A 22,582-nucleotide genomic window follows, 5' to 3' on the forward strand; every position below is an offset into this window, starting at 1 on the left:
AGATTTCACGAGACAGTGAAAAGTAAAAAGAAATTAGCGGAAGTTCACGTTTAGAGGTATAATTTTTATAATTTCTGCTATTTTTAATTTATTTTTAAAGTTTGGTGTAACTTTTAAGATGTGAACTTTTCTATTTTTGGTACTTTTTTGTGTCTAGTGTAATGTTTTATGTTTTTTTAAGATTTGATGATGGAACTTTCTTAGTAGGCATTTGGACATAAAAATTGTACTTTTTGAAAAAAAGTAGTATTTGGAGTTGAGTTAAAAAATGGTATTGGGAATTTTGAAATTATATTTGAACATGTATTTCACTTGAAAAAATATTGCAGTTTGTGAGTGGAAAAAACGATTTTCTGAAAATTTTGAAAAAGTGATCTTTTAAAACTTACAAATTTTTTTGGACAAACACATTTTTGGTTTTTTTTTTTTTTTAAAAAAAAGAGGAAAAATTTTGTATGGACAAACGGGGTCTTAGTTAGGGGTGGGCATATTTCGGTCCGAACCGAAAAAACCGACCGAACCGAAAATATTTTTATTTCGGTTTCGGTTATTCGGTTTTTCGGTCGGTTTCGGTTTAAAATTTTAGTTTTTCGGTTATTAATTTATTTGGTTCGGTTAACCGAAAAATCGAATTATTAGCAAACCAACAAATTTTCGGTTGGTTTCAGTCTAATTTACTGAAATTTTGAAACAAAATCAACAAATTCGTTAGTCCAATTATTACATAGAGAAAGCCCAATATGATAATATTCAAACCGAAAACTGAATCGAAATAAATCGAACCGAAATTAGAAACCGAACTGAACCGAAGTTATTTCAGTTCAGTTTCGGTTACTACTTTTACAAAATCGAAAACCAAATAACCGAACCGAATTTCTTAAAACCGAACCGAAGCGACCGAACGCCCACCCCTAGTCTCAATGTTCCACGTTAAAAAAAATTCATTGTTTTCATCAAATCAAACGAACATAAATTGTTAAATATTTGACAGAGACTAAGGGTTCGTTTGGTATGAAGGAAAATATTTTTTCAATTTTCTCATGTTTGGTTGGCTTAGATATTTTGGAAAATATTTCTTCCAATTAACGTTTTCCCTATCAAGAGAAGAAAAAATAAGTATTTTCTTTTCATGATGTAGAAAAACTATTTTCTTTCATTTCAACAAAATGAGTACTTTGTTTTCATGTCGAAGAAAGTGTACTTTCTTTTTCAACCAAAAAAAGTATTTTTTTTAGTTATGAAGCACAAATTTTAACGTTGTTTTTGCATAAAAGAGCAAAGCAACACGTTAGTTTATTTGGGTTTGTATAACTTTTAAAAGAATAATTAAATTCTTAAAAAAATAGAATCCTGAAAACGTTGAGTATTTGGGGGGGGGGGGGGAGGGAGGAGGGAGCACAGAAAACATGGGGATTTGAGGGAAGGGGAGTGAGGAGAATAACATAAAAAATTATTTTTCTAAAAAATATTTTCTACTCTCTAACCAAACATCAAAAAATATTTTTCAATTTTTTTTTTCACTCACCAAAAAAAAATAAGTGTTAAAGTCACTCATTTTCCAGAAAAATATTTTCGAGAAAAATATTTTTCATAAAAAATATTTTGCTTCGTACCAAACACATCCTAAAAGTGTTCACTTTTGGCAAACCTAAAAGAATAAAACTGCTTAAAAAACTACTTAAATCTAACCTCAAACATAAGAGACTATTTTTGTCATTTTCCCCCAAAAATTGAGCAACCATTTTGTTTGAATATTTAGGTAAAGTAAAGTGATGTTTGTTTAACAAAATAAGAGTTAAGTATATCAGAAATTACCCAAAAAAGAATGTATGCTTGTGAAACTTTCTTTGCAGTATGAAACATCTCCATCCTCTGTTCTTTTGTCCAACTTGAATTAGTAACTTTTATTTAAACGTTTGACATTACACATCTTTTGCATTTGCTTCTACTTTCATTCCATAGCTCCTCTCCCCCAGCGCTCCACCGGAAAATTCACAGCAATTTTTCCCAGCTAGCATCACGCATTCGGCGTTCACTTTCTAATTACCAATGTCAACTAAACAACTCTACCGGAAAATTCACCGTTTATGCAGTTTCCAATCCATATTTATATTAACAAACAAAGCAGCGCCTCCCTTTCCCGTCCCAGTACAAAACTATCATCGCCAAACGCACACAAACTCCGACGAATTCGCTGCATATGCTTCTGAGGAGAACTGCGCGTTGAAAGTGCAGACCCTTCTCAAGATTGAAGCAAATAAATCAGTGAGTGACATATTTCAATCCCTTAACCAATGCAATTTTACACTATCCGAAGATTTCATTCTTGACGTGCTTAAACGGCACCGTTCTGATTGGAAACCAGCTTTTACCTTCTTCAAATGGGTATTAGCAGGTGGGTATTCACCAAAGACTGGATCTTTCAATGAAATTCTTGATATACTTGGGCGAATGAGGCGTTTTGATGAACTCAACCAAGTGCTTGATGAAATGTCTAAGAGAGGAAATTTGGTTAATGAAAGAACTTATGGCATTGTGATTAATAGATATGCTGCAGCCCATAAAGTTGAAGATGCAATAGAGTTTTTCTATAAGAGGAAAGATTTGGGTTTGGAGCTTGATCTTATTGCTTTTCAGATGCTTCTCGTTTGTTTGTGTCGATTCAAGCATGTTGAAGCTGCTGAATTCTTGTTTCACAATAAGAAAAATGAGTTCAAGCATGATATAAAGATGCGTAATATCATTCTGAATGGATGGTGTGTTTTGGGGAGTTTACGTGAGGCAAAGAGGTTTTGGAATGATATAGTGACTTCAAGGTGTAAGCCGGATAAGTTTACGTATGGAATATTCATCAATTCGCTATGCAAATCAGGGAAAATAAGCACTGCGGTGAAGTTGTTTCAGACAATGTGGGAAAAAGGGTGTAAGCCGGATGTGGCAATTTGCAATTGTATTATTGATGGATTGTGTTTCAAGAAGAGAATTCCTGAAGCTTTGGATATTTTCCGGGAAATGAATGAGAGAGATTGTTTGCCTGATGCCGCCACTTATAATTCGTTGATTAAGCATTTATGTAAGATTAGGCGGATGGATAAGGTTTATGAGCTTTTAGACGAGATGGAAACTAAGGGAGAGGGTTGTTTGCCAAATGCTAGAACCTATGGTTACTTGTTGAATTCCGCCAAGACGCCTGAGGAAGCTATTGGGATTTTGGAAAGGATGAATAAAAATGGATGTAAAATGCTTGGAGATACCTATAATTTGCTGTTAAGGTTGTTTATGAGCTGGGATAATCAAGAAAGAGTAATGAGTACATGGGATGAGATGGAGAGGAGTGGACTAGGACCCGATCAACGATCGTATACAATTATGATTCATGGTCTTTTTGAAGGGGGAAGATTAGAGGATGCTTTGTGTTATTTCAATGAGATGATTTCAAAGAATATGGTGCCAGAGCCAAGGACAAATTTGTTAGTGGATGCCATGAGCATCAAGCTAAAGGAGAAAAGAAAAGAGTTGGAGAAGAAGGAAATGACAAAAAAGGGAAGGAGGAATGAGAACACTAGGTAAGGCCTGCTCCACTAATTATGTTATTTTTGCTTGACGTGCTATTGGCTTGAATTAGAATGATGAGAAAGGCACTTAACATTTTCTATGGAAATGTTAGCAAATCAAGATCAACTAGGGGCTTTGATCACTGCATGTTGATGCAAACATGTTATCAGCAAACAATTAATTGGATGGTGATAATTTGGAGTGCACATTTTGTGTGTAACAAGTTTCCTGCACTCTCATTTAGGTACCCCTTACAAACAAACTTGGAGATATAAAAACTTGATAACATTATTTCTCCAATCTTTTCATATTATAATTTATAGCCAATGCTGGTCTTCAATTTGGAAGTTATATTCTTTGAGAAACTGCTCCGCAAGTTTTACCTGCCCGAAGTCACTGAATAATGACCTGTGGTTCACTTGTTCCCCTTTCTACTCGTTAATTGTGGAGGAAGCAGAATAAGCAATCTTGTCTCACCTTACATGATTCGTGGTCATAACAACAGTGGAAGATAAGATGACAGATTGTATCATCTCAATGAGATGACATGTAAGGAGATTGGTTCTTGGAGCAAGAACAAAATTCTGGAGGATGCTGTAAGAAATTTATGGGACAATGAAAGAGGTTTAGGAAACAGAAGAATGAGAAGTTGAATAAGAATGAAAAAGGGTAGGTGATCCGTGAACGGTGCACTAGAGCTAGTTTTGTACGATATCCTCTTTGTTTCATAAGAATGTAACCGTCAATTAAGAATCTTTGAGGCATCTCTTTTGATGTATTTTCTAAAGCGAAAAGCGTCATCAGCTTATTATATGCGGTGCCACAAATATTGCCCTTCGGTTTTGTTTCAAACACTGGATTAGATAGTTGGCTTCACTATCTATAAAACAAGTTCCATTTGTTCAAGGAATATTCTCATCTTTAATCTTTATCCACTGAAGGCATCAGCTTACCGCCCTACATCCTGTAGCAATTGTTCTAACTAGACTTCTCTGCTTACTTTGGTAAGTCTGCATTGAGTTGGCGAGTGCGTAAATCTCACTACAACTTCTTAACCCCTGTTGAGTGTTACTAATCAGCTAAAACATTATGATGACCTCTAATCAATTTTGAGAGCACATTCTTTGTTTTTGACACTACTGTGTATAAGCACATTCTGCTCGTATGTAGCAGTGTCACCAAAACATCAATACGACAACAAGTATATCTGGAAAGGATGCATTACTCTCCACATGTCCCCTTCTCTTTTTTTTGGTTCACCACTCTTCTGTTTCTTCTATCCAACATTTTATGGGAAAAAATGTCTAGCTGAAACATGTTCAAGTGTCTTTAACAAATAAAATCGCATTGCTGATTTCCGTGCTACAGAAGAGGACAATGATTGCACAAACAAGTTGATATAAAATATAAAAATGTGAAATAATTCATCATACTCTAGGTAGCTGATTACTCAAGTCACTGCTTTACATTTAACAAGGAAAAGGCTAAACTGTTGCTGCAGAAGCAGGTTCAGCGGCTGGAGATGGTACATACCAGCCATGATAGATCTCAACTGCTTTCTTTCTTCTTGCAAGCCGTGATTTCCTTCTTGCTCCAGTGTTCCTGTGAAGCGTTCCTACTTTGACTGCTTTATCAATTACTGAATATGCCTCTGCTATCAGCTTCTCGATGGTAAGAACTTCCTCTGGCTGTGCATCTGGTTTCTTCCTCAGCATGTCCAATTCTTCCAAAACCTGTAATAGGAAAACACTACCTTAAATATGCAGGTATGCAAGTTGCCATATAGCTTTAACTTTTCGGCAAAGTAATAGTTAGTCTTTCTGGAAAATGTTCACTTTTGATCCTAAAAACTATTAAGTGGTAACAGTAGAACACATTATGGGACATCCCAAATATATGAGATAAGACATTAGCTTCACTCGGAGATATGGAACATAGCTTCATAGGGGGACTTGCACCTTAAAAAGTCATTACTTACTAGCAATGGTTTTTTCTTTGTTTCCTAAAATTTCCAGTATATGCTGTGCTCTCATTTTAGTTTTTGTCACCGCTCGATTGATATTTACAGCGTCCCACCAAGTTAATCAACCCATCGTGACCCAATAAACTTTGGACAGGATTGAATTATCATCCATTTATTGATTCAACTCATTTTGACTCATTCAAGTTTGGCCAATATGCTTACGCGAGACAACTTCAAAGGGAAAAAGATGAATATGGTCGTGCAGAAATTTTTTGAGAACAATGAAAAATTAATGCACAAGTTGGAAAATCAGTGGGACATGCAATAGGTGACAATTGAAACAGAATTAAGCTCAATCAAACTAAGTTTATCAGGAAATCAGTAATTAGGATTGCAATATACCTTCTTCATCCGAGTTTTGACCTCAGATTTTCGAGCTTTGTTGTAAATTCGCCTCTTCTCAGCTTGGCGTGCTCTTTTGGCAGCTGAATCTGCTTTTTTCGTTGGAGCAGCTTCGCAAACAATGGAACGACGTGACGGCCTTTGCAGATGAGTCAGCGAAACAAACCCTGAAAATTTACCAATTTGTAAATCATAAGGAGCCCTTAATTAAAGCGAATGGTTGTTGTATATGAACTGATCTGAGTACCTTTGGAAAATAGATTGACCGAAGTGTTAGCAGAAAAGCTTAGGGGCTTGAAAGCAGCAGCATTTGGATTTGGGTGAGAGGGATTGAGAGAAAGGGTTTTGAATTTTCCAGTTAAGCTCCAACAAGAAGAAGATATGGAAGCTCCCGCCATCTCTCTTGCTTTCTACTTCTCTTCCTCCCTCTAGAACTAGAATGGAAAATCCTCATCAGAAGTTGAGCAACTTCCTATTCCATCTTATCTGCTTAGCCTGTTTGTTTTGATGTTTACAAATTACAAATGGGCTTGTCTGTTATGGATAAGGCTGCCTCCTTTCCTTTAATAGAGAATACGCAGGCTTTGTCTAGTAGGCCCAATAATTAAGTGATATCCAACTTTTATGTACTCATATTATTTGTTTATTAGTCTGTTTGAAAAAAGAAACATATTTTTATATTTTTTTGAAATTTTCTAGTCACACAAATGATATGGAATATTTAATGCCACAAGTTTCAAAAGTTTTCTGACCACACTATTATTGTGGTATATTAAGGCCACAAGTTTTAAAAATCTTCCCTTTTTTCTTAAATTTAATGTCAAGTCAAACCACGACAAATCTATATCTATATATTATATTAAAAGCACAAAGACCCTTAGCGTAATGCCGTTCGTCATTTTTATCCTTCGTTAAGAGCGCTCTAAGTAGGATAAAAATGTAAATACAAATAAAAAATTAAGTTTATAACAAAAAACAAAATATCGTAGGAGAAAAGGAAAAAAAGAAGTATATAAGTGGGAAACTTTCCCAAAAAAAATAGACATCCCATACGAAGAGGGACTGTCGTAGGTTAAGAAAAGGAAATTAAATAATTATAGGATATTATAATAGGAAACTTATTATATATTCTCCCTATGAAAGAGAAGTCAAAATTGCACTGGTTCAAAAGGAAAAAGGAATAAAAATATAGGTGTGAAACTTATTACTATTTAGTATGCAATTAAAGAGGTCAAAAACTCTTTATTCTTCATGAACACTATTATGGTTGGCTAATGCATTCATCAACCTAATCTTTAGAATAAGAAAAAAGTGAATTAATATTAAATTTTAGAATTATTCCAGTGTTCTAGGCCAAATGTAATATTGTTTGTACCTATTATCAAACGATTTATTTGCCATCAGTTCGTCGGTGATGAAGTTAAGAGTGATCCTTCTCCGGTGCTACTTCAATTTGAGTATTTGGAGCAAGAGCAAACATGGTATGAAAACTAAGTAACTGAGTATTGTTTTATTGTACGATTATAGTTCTTTTTTGCTTATTTTAACATATACTTAATATTAACAGTTTATGACATGCCCAAGATTTCTACGAAGAAATTTCTCAAGAAGTTTAGAAGTTATACGTTGAGGTAAGATTCCTCTTTTGTATCTTGTAAAAAATATTTTTACATTAGATAAAATAATAATTTAAGTTATTTTATCTAATATGTAGAAATAGTCATTTAACTATTTCTCTAATATTTAGAATAATCAAATAATTATTACTCTAATATTAGAATTTCGATATAAAATCCAGTACTTTCAATTTCCGTCCAATTTTAGGGCTCCTTCATATCAACCATTTAGATTTAGCAGTTTTAGGTGTCTTCTTTTAATGTTTACGAGTATTAGTTTAGTAGTCCTTGTTTTTCTTTTCTTTGCTTATGAGACATTACTTTCTTTTTCGTTTTTTCAAGTTTAGGAGTTCTTTTCTAAGGTTTATGAGTATTTTTGTAAACAATAAGATAATTATTTAATTATTTCTCTAATATTTTAAAATTTTAAAATAAATTAAAGTTTTGGTTATTAAACCATGTTTGGGAGTAATCTCAAAATTCATTAATTCCAAAATTTCTAAAATTTAAGTATCAAGCTTAACTAATAAAATATTTTAATTTTAAGAATATAAAAGTAAGAAATTGGTTGGTAATATGTCTTTGAATTAACTAATTTGCAAAAATGAAAATAAAAAAAATTACCTTTTTTGAAATTTTCATAAAAATCCGTTTATAATATAGTATTAAAAGTTAAATTGGTAAAAATGCAAACTTTAGGCAATATGGGTGAAACAATATAAGACAAAAAAAATGATACTAAGTGACTTGTCATTTTTTAATATATTCATTTTAATAAATGATAATTTCTTATTTTTTTAATATATTAAATTATTTATTGTAAAATATTACCTTAATGTAGTCATTTTAAAACTCTCTGCATGTTCTTTAGTGATTGACGCTAGGCACATATTTTAAAACTTAATTTACATGTTCTTTTTATACATATATTTTATTGATTGATGCTAGGTACACGTGCAACACACGTATGCTAAGATAAAGACTTAATTTATTTTAATTCTATCTCCCCATAGTATTTATTTATATCTATCTATCTATCTATCTATCTATCTATATTTATATTAAAAGCATAAATTCTCTTAGTGAAATGTCGTTCGTCATTTTTACCTTTTAAAGTTTGATTTCATACTAGACAAAATAGCTATTTAATTATTTTTTTAATATTTAGGAATAACCATTTAATTATTTCCCTAATATTTAGATCTTCGAAATCAACATTTTTTAGTGTATTAAATTCTTCCTTATTTAAATTATATAATATCACAAATTTGTAAAGGAAAAAAAATATAATGAGAGTCCTTTCCCGATCTAATTTTAGCATGTTAACATTTCGAGCACTTCCATTCCTCTTAGTTTTAGGAATCGTTGTCGTTTCTCTCAACTAAACTTGTGACTTAAACATTTGTCATCATGATTCCAAGTAATTGTGTAGCTTATATGTTATGGTAGCTAATTCTATGGTTTTATTATCTGGTCAAGTATATATATATATATATATATATATATATATATATATATATATATATATATATATAAAAGTGGACAATAGAAAAGTGAGTGGCACCTCTCTTAAGCCAAGAAACAAATTTATCTTTTTTCTCCTTTTTTTGGGGTTTTCATCTTTTTTTTTCATTTATTTTCTATTAAAAATTCTAGCTTCATAACTCACACTCTTTATCTTCATAATCTATATTTTTAATAATCTCAATATTTAATGTGTAAATTTATGACTATTTATTATATGTTCCTCTATATGTACCTATATAAGGACTTCTATATTTTGAACAAATATGACTGATACTAACTTTATATTCTGCTTATGATGATTTGATCTATCTCTATGTTAAAGATTGTAGTGGGAAAAAAAATTATACTAAGATGTGGTATAATTTCTATTCTTTATTTTTTGTTTAAGGTAAATGTAAGAAGATATTCCATACATGTGTGAATCTTAAGAAGAATGTTTAAGAGGAAGTGTCAAATAATGAGGTGAAGATCGAAATAAAGCGTATTTCACAATTCTCATTAATGGTCTTTGATTTTGTCATCTTTAGGTTTATGTTGTATAAGTTGAAGTAATGATTTTTTTTTTAAATACATAAATTTTGATATCTGTTTTTTGTTATATATATATTTATACTCTACAATTGCAATAACTTTGAGTCGTGATTTTATCCGATATCGAAGTGAGATTCTAATGTGTTTTTCTTTTCCTGTTATATATATATATATATATATATATATATATATATATATATATATATATATATATATATATATATATATATATATATGTTTTTCTTAATTCTTTTGCCTCTATTTCTTTTCTTTAATGAACTTTTTTGAATTAGCCATTAATCTATGACATTGACAATTTGTAGTTAACATATAATATAACCTAATTAATTAAGAAATCGCATATAATAATCGGTTATTACCGATCAAAATTTTTAATACTATGAATGAGGTAGGCTTTCAGTAGTTTAAAAATCACTAGACAACGAGTTATTACCTTTATGAAATAAAGTATTTTTTATTTTTGGGTTATACTACCGATGATTGAAAACTTAGTGAAGTTCATAATCAGCTTGCAAACTGTAACGGCCCAACTTGTCGTTTTGAGTAATTACTCTCCTTTCTACTATTTGAAATCTTGAATAACTTTATATGATGTATTATGACGTGTGTGAATTGTCGGTTTTGATTTTTAGGTGTTTCGGGATTAGTTCGGAAGAATGAATTTCATGTTGGAAGCTTAAATGAAAAGTGTTGACCGAAGTTTGACTTTTGTGCAAACAACTCCGAAATGGAGTTGTGATAGTTCCAATAGCTCCGTATGATAATTTTAGACTTAGGAGTATGTTCGAAAAATTACTTGAAAGTCAGTAGTTAAATTAGGCTTGAAATGACTAAAATAAAAATTTAAGTTAGGAAGTTTGACCTGGGAGTTGACCTTTTTGATATCGGGGTCGGAATCTGATTCTGAAAATTGGAATAGGTCCATTATGTCATTTATGACTTATGTGCAAAATTTGAAGTCAATCGGACTTGATTTGCTATGTTTCGACATCGAACCTAGGATGTTTCGACGTCACTTCTTCGAGTATTATAGTATCACATTAAGAAAATGATATCCATATTCAGTTCTTATTGAAGCATTAGATCCGTATTGAAATTATGGATCCATAGCAAAAAGAATCGTCGAATTCGGACATCATATGAGAGAGTTATGCCCATTTCCGTGTCGAAAATAATTTTCCATTGCCGCCAGCACCAAGGGCAGCGTGGGGCGCTTGAAATTGTTGGGGTACTGGATACTGCGCCACAGGCAGCGCCCCACGCTCCTGTGGCACTCGAAAACAACAGAGGGTCTATAAAACGGGGTTCTTGCCATTTTCACTCATTTTTGAGTTTATGGAGCTTGATTTAGGCCATTTCTGGGCGATTTTGACGGAAAAATATTGGGGTAAGTGTTTCTTATCCTATATTGATTATATTTTATAATTTCATATTCATTTACATCATGAATCCGTGAATTTATGGAAGAAAAATTAGATTTTTATAAAATCTTCAAAAAATATAAAATAAAGGTTTGAAGGTCAATCTGATGTCGGAATTCGATAGTTTTTGTATGGTTGAACTCGTATCGGAACGAATGTTCAGATTTCATGAGTTTTCTGCGATTTGAGATGTGGGTCCCACTGTTAATTTTTGAATTAATTTCGGGGTTTTATTGTGAAATTTAGCATTTTCATATGGAATTGATTCTTATACCTCGTATTGATTGTATCGAATTATTTTGACTAAGATTCGAGGCGTTTGGAGGCTGAATCATGAGAAAAAGTTTTATTGGAATAAAGAATTTGCTCGAATTGAGGTAAGTAACTCTTCTAATCTTGGAGCTGAGTTTTTTAAACCTGAATTATACATGTTATGTGTTTGGTATTGAGGTGACGCGCATGCTAGGTGACGAGCGTGTGGGCGTGCACCGTATGAACTGTGATTCCGCTATTCCTGTGGTACTGTGTAGTTACCTGAACTTATCTGAAATCATGAAAATCTCTACGTACTAGAGCTATTGAGCTGAGAATCATGTTAAAATCATGTTGAGGCTATATGTCAGTATCATTGAGACCCACAGAGGTCATATTGTTGTTGAATTTGTTTAAATTGAAGTTTTAAAACTCAGTCATGTTCATTCATTTCATATTATCTCTCAGTCTCTGTTGCTATTTATTGATTCATCATAGCATCATTTTGGGCTGATTTTCATGACATTGTGAGCCCAAGAGACTGGAGAGATTGATGACTGAGTGAGGCCGAGGGCCTGATTGTGAGGATGATTATGGGATCGAACTGCACGCCGCAACATGATATTGACTTTATATATATTATTGTTTATGGGATCGGGCCGCACGCCATAGCATGAGTGACTGATTTATGTCATGATTGGCTTGTTATAACGCTTGGACTGAAGGAGTTTCTCCGGAGTCTGTACATACCCCTAGTGAGCGCAGGTACCTACTGAGTGCGAGTTCTAAGTGCGAGTGCCGAGCGCGAGTGCCGAGTGACTGTGAGGCATGAGTGACTGTGAGGATTGAGTGACTGTGAGGATGGAGTGACTGAGAGGATTGAGTGACTGAGAGAATTGAGTGACTGGAAGGATTTAGTGAAATGATACTCTGAGAGTATGCATATGGTTTTATCATTGAGGTGCATCGCATTGACATGCACACTTGACATACATGCATAGAGATGTATTTTTCTCATGTTGTACAGTATCACGTCATTCATGACTTCTCACACATATTGGCATATGGGCATATTGATGCATTTTCCATTGGCTATGTGGAAAGAAAATGAAACATCTTATTTATTGTTGAAAGGAATTTTGGAAAAATTAATGTTTCAAACTTACTCATATTTTTGGAAACTTCGGTAAAATACTTGAGTTTTCACTGATACACTTGAAAGGCAAAGGTATTTTCAGAAATCATGATTAAGTTGAGCATGTTATTGTTAGATTATTACTTGTGATGCTTTAAATTATATGGTTATGAAATGTTGTTGGCTATTGGTGTTGGACCCTGACTTGTGTTCCAGCGCGTCACTACTTTCAACCTAAGGTTAGGTTTATTACTTAGTGAGTACATGGGGTCGGTTATACTTATACTATACTTCTGCACCTTGCATGCAGATATTGGATGTTGATGTTGCTGCGATCGATGGGAGCTGGATTTGAAGATGTACCTGTGTTCCGGTCATAACTGCCTCTTGTTCATGGTAGCCTTAGATTTATAAGAATCTGTTTGTGTATACTTCGAATAGATGATGTATTTATTTCATACCAGTTTTGTAAATTCTAATCTTAGAAGATCATGATTTGTACTACCACTCCTTGGGGAGTGTATTATAGTCAGTTAATTATTAATTGAATCAGATTGTGTGTATTTGGCTTACCTAGTGGGTGAGGTTAGGTGCCATCACGACTAGTTGAATTTTGGGTCGTGACAAGTTGGTATCAGAGCTCTAGGTTCATAGGTTATACAAGTCATGAGCAAGTGTCTAGTAGAGGCTTGCGGATCGATATGATGACGTCCATACTTATCTTCGAGAGGCTACAAGGCATTTAGGATAATTTCGCATCTTTCTTTCCTTATCGTGCAGAATTGATTCATCTTGAAAAATAACTCTTTGAATTCCTTCCACGTATTCGTGTGCGCATGTGAGCGCTCGGCATCTGCTGTGCATCGCCGGCTTGTGATTCCATGAACGATATTTGAGATGTGTATTATGTGTTCTGGTGATGGTAATCTGGAGGACTTGAGGCCAGATTTAGACCGCAACTTAGGCTCGGTAGCTTCAATTGTGTGAACTTATACATTTGAACTCATATGTCCAGTAGTGTCCCTGTGAGTGGAATTTGTGGCTTAATGAGCGGTTGAATAGCTATATGATGAGCATGATGTGACTACAGAATGTGTCTAGTTGGTTTGAATATGACGGGATGAGTTTGTTTGGGATGTGAAAAAGACTATTGGGTGCTTAATTTCTATCTTGATGTGACTTATAGTCTCGGGTTATGAGTGTGTTGAAGGGTCTTTTACGTTGTTAAATTGGGGATAAATTAAATTCTCATGTCTTGATAATGAGTTTGGACTCAGAAAGATTAAGTGATTGCATAGAAATTGTGGATGCGAAAGGGTATAGCAACATGCCAATTTGAGACTAAGCAGGTGGGTTATCTCCTGCGGAGTAATCTACGTTGGTGTATTCCTTATAATGTTGTGTGGGGAGTTTCTTTTCTAACATCAGGGTATATGTATTGAGATTCGAGTTTGGATTGGTTGAGAAAGTTGACTTGACCATCACAAGGATGAAGGCGAGCTTAGTAGATGATTTAAGGTATTTTATGATTTGCGTTACCTGAGCTTGTGAAGAGTTTTCGTTGAAATGACTACAGTATTATGATAGTAATAGAGTTTGGATATTGTGAGTTATGGAATGTTTTGTTCTATGGCTTTGAGCCAAGTGGGAGAGCCTTCTATTGGCGATTTAATTTCATGGTTATGTGTTGTACTGGTTTCGGTTAGAGGCATACATGTGAATCGGTTATGACTTGTAGAGATTGAGATCGAGGATGACTCGAGTAAAGAAATTCCTGGATACAGGTTACATTACACTTTATGAGTATATGAAAATCACGAAATGCGTTGAGTTGTTATTCGTGACGGATGTAGTGTGCACGCTGTATGAATTTGCTCGGTTGAGTTAAGGCATGGTTACTTCTTTGGAGTGTTGTTGTGCTAATTGAGCATAGGCAGTTCGGCCCGTTTGAGCGGTGAAATTGAGATTTGAGGAGAGTGGATGACTCTCGAGTAAGTTCTAATGGGTTCAAGATTTATATATGGCAATCGAGAATTTTTTCGGATTTGTGTATGGATTGAATCTGAGATGTATATTTAATGGTGTCGGACTTGCGGTAATTCTGTATGACTATGGATTCTACAGTCCAGCATAAGAAAGGTAAAAGAAAAATTTTAAATTCACATAAGGTATTTTTAGAGTGGGCGTTTCGGTTGTGGTACTTATGGGGGTGCTTAAGAACAATACAGTAACTTGTGGGCCTTAGGACGATGTGATTTTATGTTAGGATGTCTTGTAGTGAGCTTTGGGTAAGGATTGTGGAGTTCTAACAAGGAGAAGTGTCAACTTGAGGATAATTCGAAGAAACTCGGAGAAAATAGAACGACTGGTAGTAGTCTAGACCAGTATGGTAATGGCATGATCGACTCTTTGGTTACCTACGATGTGATGCGGCTCTACAAATGTTTTGGTGACAATTTTCTTGGGTTTGGTGACCTGTGTGGCTTGGTCGAGTTAGGGAGATTCAGCTTTAATAGCTTGGTTATGTGAAAATGGATTTCAAAGCATTCTTGATGGTTTCTACCATGGTTATAACCAGATATTTTCTACCGATGTGGAGAACGTGTTGTGTATTATGGTTTCCTCATGGAAGGAAGCAATAGAGAGGTTTCTAACTAACCGGGTATGTAATTTGCTGGTGACTCAGAGTTCATAATGAGATTCTTGTGCTTGTCACATAATGGCATGGTAGATGTGGTGTGTTGTGTGGGGTTAAGATTTACATGTACAAGGTGGCAGTTTAGTCCTGAAGGGAAGGTCACAAATTTTGGACATAATGGCCAATTGTAGATATTTAGAGGAATGTCATAACTGCCCAGTAATCCTTGAGAAGGGTGCGCATTTCAGAAGGCGCATTGTGTTTTGACTTACGGATGTTCATCGGTATTTCGGTACTCGCCTGGTTGATAGATTGCTGATACCCAAATTATTTCTATGTGGCACAAAAGAATTATGGAAATATTTCTGGTGGGATGATCGTGCGTGAAAGATGTGTTAGTCATTCGAATACTAGAGTTGGGATCAGTTATGATGATTCATGTGTCGTATGAATTTGGAGACTAGAGTTCTCAAAAGCATATTATTTCAGGGTTGTGACCTATTTGAGGTGAGTATTTTATTTAAACTCAGTAGAGGCACTAGTTGAGTTAATTATTTGTGATAGCTACGCGCTATGAGTGTGCATATATGTGAGGTTTGAGCCCATATATGGGCATCGGGGCAAGTATTCATACTCAGAAGAATGCTTAGGCTATGATATGCCTAGAGTTGACTGTTAAGCAAAAAGTTATAACGTTTCTCGTATTCGTACAATTGTGGAGAACTATCTAGGCTACACTTGAGGTTACAAGAGGCTAATTCCCTGAATAAATGGGGTAGTTACTATTTCTGCGTTAAATTGCCAATTTGAAGTGTGATAGCAGACTTTGCACATGCTTACACTATAGCGTGCTATTTATACCAGTCCAGGAGCATGAGAATCCTATTTCATTATCATATATACAAGTGTACTTGTTTAATTGCTCATGTATGATATGCTAGGACTGGAGGCCTGTGACCATGCTGGGCATTCATATTATTGGCACGTGAGTTGTTCGTGCCGTGTGTGGAAATTTTATATCTTTGATAATTTATCGGATTTCATTGCTTTCCTTCCTCTATGATAAAAAACAAATTACATGAGCATCGTATTTGAGAAATTGTGTACATGCGCCTACGGTTATCCTCTTCACGAAATTTGAGGAGTTGGTTGTAAATATTAGGTTGTGGTGGTTCTAGCTGAACTTGCGAAACAATTCTCTTCATTGAGATATTTTCCATTTTTGGGTGCACAGATTGCACAATTTTTGGCTTGAGATATATTGGTGTGGCGTGTATATGGAGTAGTTGTGTTTAATAATATAAGGTCATTGGACCTAGAATGGGTACTATCAGGTTTGATTACAGTATATTTGGAAGGATAATATTAAAAGTCGGCTTAGCAAGTGATTATGGTTCTGGTTGGGGCGAGAGAGCTCCATGATTTGTTGATCTGATAAGGGGTCATGAGATTCCGCTTGTTTCTTTCATTATCAGCAATATACGAAAATTTTGGAACGAGGTTTTGTTTGTTATAGGGTTTTATACTAGTACCCGGTTATTTTTTGCGTAGTTACTGTGATCGGGAATGGTGCTGCGAGTATGTGAGTTGTGTGGTATGTTATGTGATTATATCTGGGGTTATGGTTATGGCTTGATACAACTTGTTCAAACTTATACAATGTATAGATGTGAGATTCGGGCCTTGAAACGAAATGTTTGGATATTGGAAATTGGATTCCAAGGTTAATGGACTAAGACTAAATTAGTTAATTTCAGTTATGTGGTGTTGTCAGGCCTATATGGTATAGGGTGACATGGGATCACCCACGGTTATGTGCGTGATAAGATGGAATAGTGATTTGATGGCTTGGAAAACAACTCTTGGCACGTTCGAGGACGAACATATGTTAAAGTAGGGGAGAATGTAACGACCCAACTTGTCATTTTGAGTAATTACTCTCCTTTCTACTATTTGAAGTCTTGAATAGCTTTATATGATGTATTATGACATGTGTGAATCGTCGGTTTTGATTTTCAGGTGTTTCGGGATTAGTTCGGAAGAATGAATTTCATGTTGGAAGTTTAAATGAAAAGGGTTGACCGGAGTTTGATTTTTGTGCAAACAACTCCGGAATAGAGTTGTGATGGTTCCAATAGCTCCGTATGGTAATTTTGGACTTAGGAGTATGTTCGAAAAATTACTTGGAAGTCAGTAGTTAAATTAGGCTTGAAATGGCTAAAATAGAAATTTAAGTTTGAAAGTTTGACCAGGGAGTTGACCTTTTTGATATCGGGGTCGGAATCCGATTCTGGAAATTGAAATATGTCCATTATGTCATTTATGACTTATGTGCAAAATTTGAAGTCAATCGGACTTGATTTGCTATGTTTCAGCATCGAACCTAAGATGTCTCGACGTCACTTCTTCGGGTATTATGGTATCACATTAAGAAATTGAGCTCCATATTCAGTTCTGATTGAAGCATTAGATCCGTATTGAAATTATGGATCCATAGCAAAAAGAATCGTCGAATTCGGACATCGTATGAGAGAGTTATGCCTATTTCCGTGTCGGAAACGATTTTCCATTGCCGCTAGCGCCCAGGGTAGCGTGGGGCGCTAGCCCTGGCGCTTGGAATTGTTGGGGTACTGGAAACTGCACCACAGGAAGCGCCCCACGCTACCTGTGCACTCAAAAACAATAGAGGGTCTATAAAACGGGGTTCTTGCCATTTTTACTCATTTTTGAGTTTATGGAGCTCGGTTTAGGCGATTTTTGGCGATTTTTACGGAAAAACATTGGGGTAAGTGTTCCTTATCCTATATTGATTATATTTCATGATTCCATATTCATTTACATTATGAATCCGTGAATTTCTGGAAGATAATTATATTTTTATAAAATCTTCCAAAAATGTAAAATGAAGATTTGAAGGTCAATCCGATGTCGGAATTGGATAATTTCTGTATGGTTGAACTCGTATCGGAACCGTATTCGGATTTTGTGAGTTTTTTCGTGATTTGAGATGTGGGTCCCACTGTTAATTTTTGAATTAATTTTGGATTTTTATTGTGGAATTTTGCATTTTCATATGGAATTGATTCCTATACCTCGTGTTGATTGTATCGAATTATTTTGACTAAGATTCGAGGCGTTCGGAGGCCGAATCATGAGGAAAAGTTTATTGGAATAAAGAATTTGCTCGAATTGAGGTAAGTAACTCTTCTAATCTTGGAGCTAAGGGTATAAACCCTGAATTATACATGTTATGTGTTTGGTGTTGAGATGACGCACATGCTAAGTGACGGGCGTGTGGGCCTGCACCGTGTGAACAGTGATTCCGTTATTCCTGTGGTACTGTGTAGTTACCTGAACTTATCTGAAATCATGGAAATCTCTACGTACTAGAGCTATTGAGCTGAGAATCATGTTAAAATCATGTTGAGGCTATATGCCAGTATCATTGAGACCCACAAAAGTCATATTGTTGTTGAATTTGTTTAAATTGAAGTTTTAAAACTCAATCATGTTCATTCATTTCATATTATCTCTCAGTCTCTGTTGCTATTTATTGATTTATCATATCATCATTTTGGGCTGATTTTCATGACATTGTGTGTCCAAGAGACTGGAGAGATTGATGATTGAGTGAAGCCGAGGTCCTGATTATGAGGATGATTATGGGATTGGGCTGCACGCCGCAGCAGGACATATTGGATTTATATATATATATATATATATATATATATATATATATATATATATATATATATATATATATATATTATTTATGGGATCGGGATGCACGCCGCAACATGAGTGACTGATTTATGCCATGATTGGCTTGTTATAGCACTAGGGCTGAAGGAGCCCCTCCGGAGTCTGTACACACCCCGAGTGAACGCAGGTATCTATTGAGTACGAGTGCCGAGTGCGAGTGCCGAGTATCTTGGGAGGATTGAGTGACTTTGAGGCATGAGTGACTGTGAGAATTGAGTGACTGTGAGGACTGAGTGACTGGGAGGACTGAGTGACTGAGAGAATTGAGTGACTGGGAGGACTGAGTGAAATGATACTCTGAGAGTATGCATATGGTTTTATCATTGAGGTGAATCGCATTGATATGCACACTTGACAAACATGCATAAAGATGTATTTTTCTCATGCTGTACGGTATCACGTCATACATGACTTCTCACACATATTGGCATATGGGCATATTGATGCATTTTCCATTGGCTATGTGGAAAAAAAATGAAACATCTTATCTATTGTTGAAAGGAATTTTGAAAAAATTAATGTTTCAAACTTACTCATATTTTTGGCAACTTCGGTAGTAGACTTGAGTTTTCACTAATACACTTGAAAAGCAAAGTGTAACGACCCGGCCGGTCATTGTGAGTATCACAACCCCGTTTCCCCATTTACTTCTCAAATTGGACTTTACAGTTGTTGTGTGACTTGCCGGGGCAATTGGTTCGGGTCTAGTGAGATTTTGGAATGAATTGGAAGATCTAGTTTCAAGGTTTAAAGCTTAAGTTAAAATAGTGACCGGATGTCGACTTATGTGTAAACGACTTCGGAATTTAATTCTGATGATTCCAACAGCTCCGTATGGTGATTTTGGACTTAGGAGCGTGTCCGGAAAATTATTTGGAGGTCCGTAGTGGAATTAGGCTTGAAATGCCGAAAGTTAAATTTTTGGGAAGGTTGACCAGGGTTTCACTTTTTGATATCGAGGTCGGAATCATATTTTTGAAATTGGAACAGCTTTGTTATTCCATTTATGACTTGTACGCAAAATTTGAGTTCATTCCGGATTGATTTGCTATGTTTCGGCATTGAACCTAGAATGTTCGATGTCGATTCTTCAAGAATATGTGGTATCACATTAAACAAATGAGCTCCAAATTCAGTTTTGATTGAAGTATTAGATCCGTATTAAAATTATGGAACCATAGCAAAAAGAATCGTTGAATTCGGACATCGTATGAGAGAATTATGCCTATTTCCGTGTCTGGAATATTTTTTCCGTCGCCGCGAGCGCCCAGGGTAGCGTGGGGCGCTAGCCCTGGCGCTGGGAATTTTGGGATGCTGGAAACTGAGCCACATGCAGCGCCCCATGCTACCTGTGACGCCCGAAACAACTGAGGGTCTATAAAATGGGATTCTTGCTATTTTTACTCATTTTTGAGTTTATGGAGATCGGTTTAGGCGATTCTTGGGCGATTTTCACTGGAAAACATTGGAGTAAGTGTTCCTTATCCTCTATTGATTATATTTCATGATTCCGTATTTATTTACATCATGAATCCGTGAATTTATGGAAGAAAAATCAGATTTTTATAAAATCTTTCAAAAATATAAAATGAAGATTTGAAGGTTAATCCGATGTCGGAATTTGATAATTTTTGTATGGTTGGACTCGTATCGGAACGGGTGTTAGGATTTTATAATTTTTGTCGGGTTCCGATACGTGGGCCCCACATACGATTTTTGAGCTAAATTTCGGATTTTTATGGAAAATTAGCATTTTCATATGGAATTGATTCCTATACCTCGTGTTGATTGTACCAAATTATTTTGACTAAGATTCGAGGCGTTCAGAGGCCGAATCACAAGGAAAAGGTTTATTGGAATAAAGCATTTGCTTGGATTGAGGTAAGTAACTCTTCTAATCTTGGAGTTGAGGGTATGAACCCTGAATATATGTATTTTGTGAATTGTTGGGAGGTGACGCACATGCTAGGTGACGGGCGTGTGGGCGTGCACTATAGAAATTGTCACATAATTGTTTATGTGGAATTTTATAGTTAAATAACCTTGGTAGTTTCCATGCGGTTTTATGTGTTAAAGAAATTGAGCTGAAAAGCATATTACAAATCATGTTGAGGCTATGTGCCAGTATTATTGGGACCCACAGAGGTCATATTGCTGTGAATTATTGTGTTAAATTGAAAAATCATACTCAGTCATATTCATTTCATTGTATATCATAACTCAGTTTTATGACTCTATTTTGATGCATATAAATGTTTTGGGCCGAATGCTCTGTTTTATTGAAATGCCCGAGTGGCTTGATTTCTGAGGATGAGTGTGGATCGGGTCTGCCCGCCTGCAGCATACTTATGACTGAGTGAGGCCGAGGGCGTGATTGGTGAGGATGAGTGTGGATCGGGGCTTCCCGCCTGCAGCATACTTTATTATTATCGCACGTGAGTTATCCGTCCAGATTATAGCGCTTGGGCTGAAGGAGCCCTACCGGATTCTGTACACACCCCTAGTGAGCGCAGGTACCTACTAAGTACGAGTGTTGAGTGAATGGGAGGCATGAGTGATTGTGATGTATGCCCGAGTGGCAAGAGTGATTGTGAGGTATGCCCGAGTGGCAAAAGTGATTGTGAGGTATGCCCGAGTGACACGAGTGACTGTGAGGTTTGCCCGAGGGGCTGTATATGAGTGATGTTCTGCCCGAGGGGCTGTTTATGATTTTATCATTGAGTTGCATCGCATTGGCATGCACACATGACATACAGGCATAGAGATGTATTTTTCCTCATGCTGTACAACATCACATAATTCATGATTTCTCACATATTTTTTGACAGATGGGCATAGTGATGCATTTGTTTTACACGGGTTATCCAGAAGGAAAATGAAATATATTATGTATTATTGAGAATATTTTTGGAAAAATTTATTATTTTCAAACTATTCATATTATTGGAAACTTCGGCAAACAATTTGGGTTTTTACTGATGTATTTGAAAGAAAGAACTACTATTTTTGAAATCATTATCTGGCTGAGTATTTTATCTCTGAGTTATTTCTGGTATTATTTGCTTTATGTTGTTATGGATTGTTGTGTACTATTGGTTGTGGACCCGACTTTGGTAGAAGCTCGTCACTACTTTCAACCTACGACTAGGTTTGTTACTTACTCAGTACATGGGGTCGGTTGTACTGATACTACACTTCTGCATATTGCATGCAGATGTTGGCTGTTGTTGTTGCTGTGCTCGATGGTTGCGGGACTTGAAGATGTACCTACATTCCTGTTGTAGCTGCCTCTTGTTCAGGGTAGCCTTAGATTTATAAAAGCTCTGTTTATGTATTATTCAAACAGACTATGTATTTATTTCATTTCCGCTTTGTATACTCTATTCTTAGAGGCTCATGATTTGTACTACCAGTTCTTGGGGAGATGTATCGGTTTTAGATATTTTCTTTTAATTAATTTCATTGGAATTGGATAGTTGAAAATTGACTTACCTAACGGGTTGGGTTAGGTGCCATCACAACTAGTGGGTTTTTGGGTCGTGACGAGGTGGTATCAGAGCTCTAGGTTCATAGGTTCTACAAGTCATGAGCAAGTGTTTAGTAGAGTCTTGCAGATCGATATGATGACGTCCATACTTATCTTCGAGAGGCTACAAAGCATTTAGGATAATTTCCCATCTTTCTTTCCTTATCGTGCATAATTGATTCAGCTTGAAATATAACACTTTGAATTCCTTCCACGTATTCGTATGCGCACAT

At 35.4% G+C, this 22,582-nt stretch overlaps 2 protein-coding genes across 2 annotated transcripts; one reads left to right on the forward strand and one right to left on the reverse strand.

The window, feature by feature from the left end:
- Positions 1–1,927: 1,927 nt before the first annotated feature.
- Positions 1,928–3,699, forward strand: LOC104089224 (putative pentatricopeptide repeat-containing protein At3g15200). Its single transcript, XM_009594069.4, has one exon. It carries the CDS (start codon positions 2,050–2,052, stop codon positions 3,568–3,570), a length of 1,521 nt encoding a protein of 506 aa, XP_009592364.1. The 5' UTR covers positions 1,928–2,049; the 3' UTR covers positions 3,571–3,699.
- Positions 3,700–4,879: 1,180 nt separating this feature from the next.
- Positions 4,880–6,456, reverse strand: LOC104089223 (small ribosomal subunit protein bS20c). Its single transcript, XM_009594068.4, has 3 exons — positions 6,168–6,456; positions 5,921–6,087; positions 4,880–5,288 (listed from the first exon to the last, which is right to left on the reverse strand). Exons 1-3 carry the CDS (start codon positions 6,316–6,318, stop codon positions 5,040–5,042), a joined length of 567 nt encoding a protein of 188 aa, XP_009592363.1. The 5' UTR covers positions 6,319–6,456; the 3' UTR covers positions 4,880–5,039.
- Positions 6,457–22,582: the final 16,126 nt, after the last annotated feature.

The sequence above is a fragment of the Nicotiana tomentosiformis genome, chromosome 6, assembly GCF_000390325.3.
Source record: "Nicotiana tomentosiformis chromosome 6, ASM39032v3, whole genome shotgun sequence".
Classification (NCBI taxonomy): domain Eukaryota; kingdom Viridiplantae; phylum Streptophyta; class Magnoliopsida; order Solanales; family Solanaceae; genus Nicotiana; species Nicotiana tomentosiformis.

Bases quoted from the DNA above. Each gene is read 5' to 3' on its own strand.
- LOC104089224 (XM_009594069.4), top strand. From the start codon at position 2,050: ATGTCAACTAAACAACTCTACCGGAAAATTCACCGTTTATGCAGTTTC.
- LOC104089223 (XM_009594068.4), bottom strand. From the start codon at position 6,318: ATGGCGGGAGCTTCCATATCTTCTTCTTGTTGGAGCTTAACTGGAAAA. The intron at 6,088-6,167 runs GTACTCAGATCA...GTAAATTTTCAG, and splicing joins GGTCAATCTATTTTCCAAAG to GGTTTGTTTCGCTGACTCAT. The intron at 5,289-5,920 runs GTATATTGCAAT...TTCCTATTACAG, and splicing joins TCAAAACTCGGATGAAGAAG to GTTTTGGAAGAATTGGACAT.